Genomic DNA, 2,500 nt, shown 5'->3' on the forward strand with positions numbered 1-2,500 from the left:
GCAACAAATATCACAAAAAAAGAAGCAAAATAAAAATGCAAGATCACACCAAGATCCCCCCAAGTATTTTTGGGGGGATTATAACTGATTTCGTCTTACAACACTGCAACAAATATCACACAAAAAACAAGTAAAATAAGGTTGCAAAAAATGATCACACCAAGCAACCAGACACAAACCCAAACCCACGCATCTCACCTTCAGCCTTTTCAACGTTGACGGTGTATGGGTTGTGGTACATGGATACGTTGTTCACGATGGCAGAGTGGGTGAGTGAGACGCCCTTTGGTTTTCCTGTGGTGCCGCTGGAGTACGGGAGGGCCGCCACGCGATCCAAGGGCACCTGGGGGGTTCGTTTGTGTTGTTGGTGTTATCGGTATTATAATTATCATTGTTATCATTGTTATTGTTGTTGTTATTGAAGTTATTATTGTTATTATTATTATTGTTATTATTATAATTATTGTTTAGTATTATTGTTATTATTATAATAATAATTATTATTATCATTATCATTATTATTATGGTTATCATTATTGTTATTATCGTTAGTATTGATATGATCATTAGAATTGATATTATCATTATCATGATTATCATCATTATCATAACTTTTGATTATATATCGATTTGAAAGTGAAAATGATCCGAAATAAAGTAATGAGCGAATATGAATTGTTGTTATTATGTAAATGTTGTTTGACATTATATCATGATGACAATAATTATTACGTAACTTTAACTAATTTTCATATTTAAATCCTTATCAATTACCTATTATTCTCATTAAGTTCCTCTCAACTAATTGTTATAATCACGTTCATCCTAATCGTTATAACCAAATTCATATCCATATTCATATTCATCTCTTCTTATCATTAATAATCACACCACAGGACGACATATCCTCCACCTACATCAACGAAGTCAGCGAAGGGCGTGTTGGGATCCACAAGAACCTCCCTCACATTCGGGCGGGCGTTGGGCGAGGGGCCGTTGACAACCACTGGGATCTCTCGCTTCAGGATCCCGAGGGCGGCATCAGCCTGGGGCTCCATCACGCCCTCGACGATGAGTAGGGTCGCCCCGCTGTCGTCCAGGTGGCGTGCGATCTCCTCTGTCGAAGGTCTGGATTGGTGAGTCTCTATGGATGTTTGTCTCTATCTATCTCTAGCTGTCTCTGTCTCTATCTGTCTCTACCTGTCTCTCTCTATCTGTCTCTATCTCTATCTGACTCTACATGTCTCTGTCTGTCTCTACTTGTCTCTGTCTCTATCTGTCTCTACCTGTCTCTGTCTCTATCTGTATCTACCTGTCTCTGTCTCTACCTGTCTCTGTCTCTATCTGTCTCTACCTGTCTCTGTCTCTATCTGTATCTACCTGTCTCTGTCTCTATCTGTCTCTACCTGTCTCTGTCTCTATCTAACTCTACCTGTCTCTGCATCTGTCTCTCTCTCCTTCTCCTACTCTCTCTCTCTCTCTCCTTTTCTCTATTGGAAATACTTATTTCTTCAAACTAAAAACACTATAGATCAAACACAAGAGAAGTGTTTTCTTTCCCACTTTCTCTTTTATCTTATATGGGATTCAAGTTTCAATCTCAAAATCATTTGATCCTCGAGAAGTTATGTCAGAAGCATGCCTTTTCTTCTTCTTTTCTTTTCTTATCTTCTATACAAACAGTAATGAATGCTAGTGAAAGGTCTCCGAAATGAAAAGTGTAAATTCCGATGCCTTGGTTTCAGGCAGGACATCACTTATTATAAACAAATAAAGTCTCTTTAGGCCCATTCACGCAAGGACGTCATTAGTTCCTTTAAAGATCCTATCCAATATTCTATTTTTTTGTTTTTTGTTTATTTAGCAATTGAAGTTGATGAAAGGTCTTCCTCAAAGACTAAGGCATCTGGGTTAATACCTGGCGTATAAGCGGCGTTGACAGTGGTCACGGTCGCTCCGACGCCAATGGAACCGAAGAAGATGATGGGGTATTCGGGGCAGTTGGGGGCGAGGATGGCCACGGTCCCTGGGTTGGTTGGGTCCCTGGCCATCCTCTGCAACATCCCGCCCCATCTCATCATCCCGTCCACGAACTGCGAGTAGGTGTAGCGTCGTCCTGTGTAACCGCACTCCTGGAGATGGGCGAGAAAGTTTGTTTATGTTTTTGTTTTTCTATTTCTCTCTCTGTCTCTTTCACTTTCTCTTGTTAGGAAAACCACTGTGTCCAAGGGATGATATGCTTATTTCGTCAACAATAAAATAACGTATAACGTCATAAGTTGCAAATACACAAACATGAGAAAAGGCAACAAACGTACGGTGGCGATCTTGTGTCCCCACTTGCTGGCTTCCTCGAAAATAACAGGTGTCAACGGCGACTGAGGCAGAGGGACGTCCGGGAACTGCGACTCGAACACATGGCCTTCCGTCTCAAGTTCGAGGCTGCGATACGAGAGAGAATTTCTGATGCGGAAAGTATATTATTCCATCGCGATTTGTG

The 2,500-nt window shown here is 40.8% G+C and overlaps 1 protein-coding gene across 1 annotated transcript in view; it reads right to left on the bottom strand.

The window, feature by feature from the left end:
* Positions 1-2,500, bottom strand: part of LOC122258140 (uncharacterized) — a 7,746-nt gene that overhangs the window by 4,914 nt on the left and 332 nt on the right. The window contains exons 2-5 of the mRNA XM_043023915.2: positions 2,319-2,442; positions 1,919-2,132; positions 918-1,117; positions 199-343 (exon numbers count right to left, since the gene is read on the bottom strand). Of these exons, the coding sequence (XP_042879849.2) occupies positions 199-343; positions 918-1,117; positions 1,919-2,132; positions 2,319-2,442 (683 nt within the window). The remainder of the gene's footprint in view (positions 1-198; positions 344-917; positions 1,118-1,918; positions 2,133-2,318; positions 2,443-2,500) is intronic.

Source organism: Penaeus japonicus, unplaced genomic scaffold (assembly GCF_977035675.1).
Source record: "Penaeus japonicus unplaced genomic scaffold, GWHDUDI00000001_assembly GWHDUDI00000020, whole genome shotgun sequence".
Lineage (NCBI taxonomy): Eukaryota > Metazoa > Arthropoda > Malacostraca > Decapoda > Penaeidae > Penaeus > Penaeus japonicus.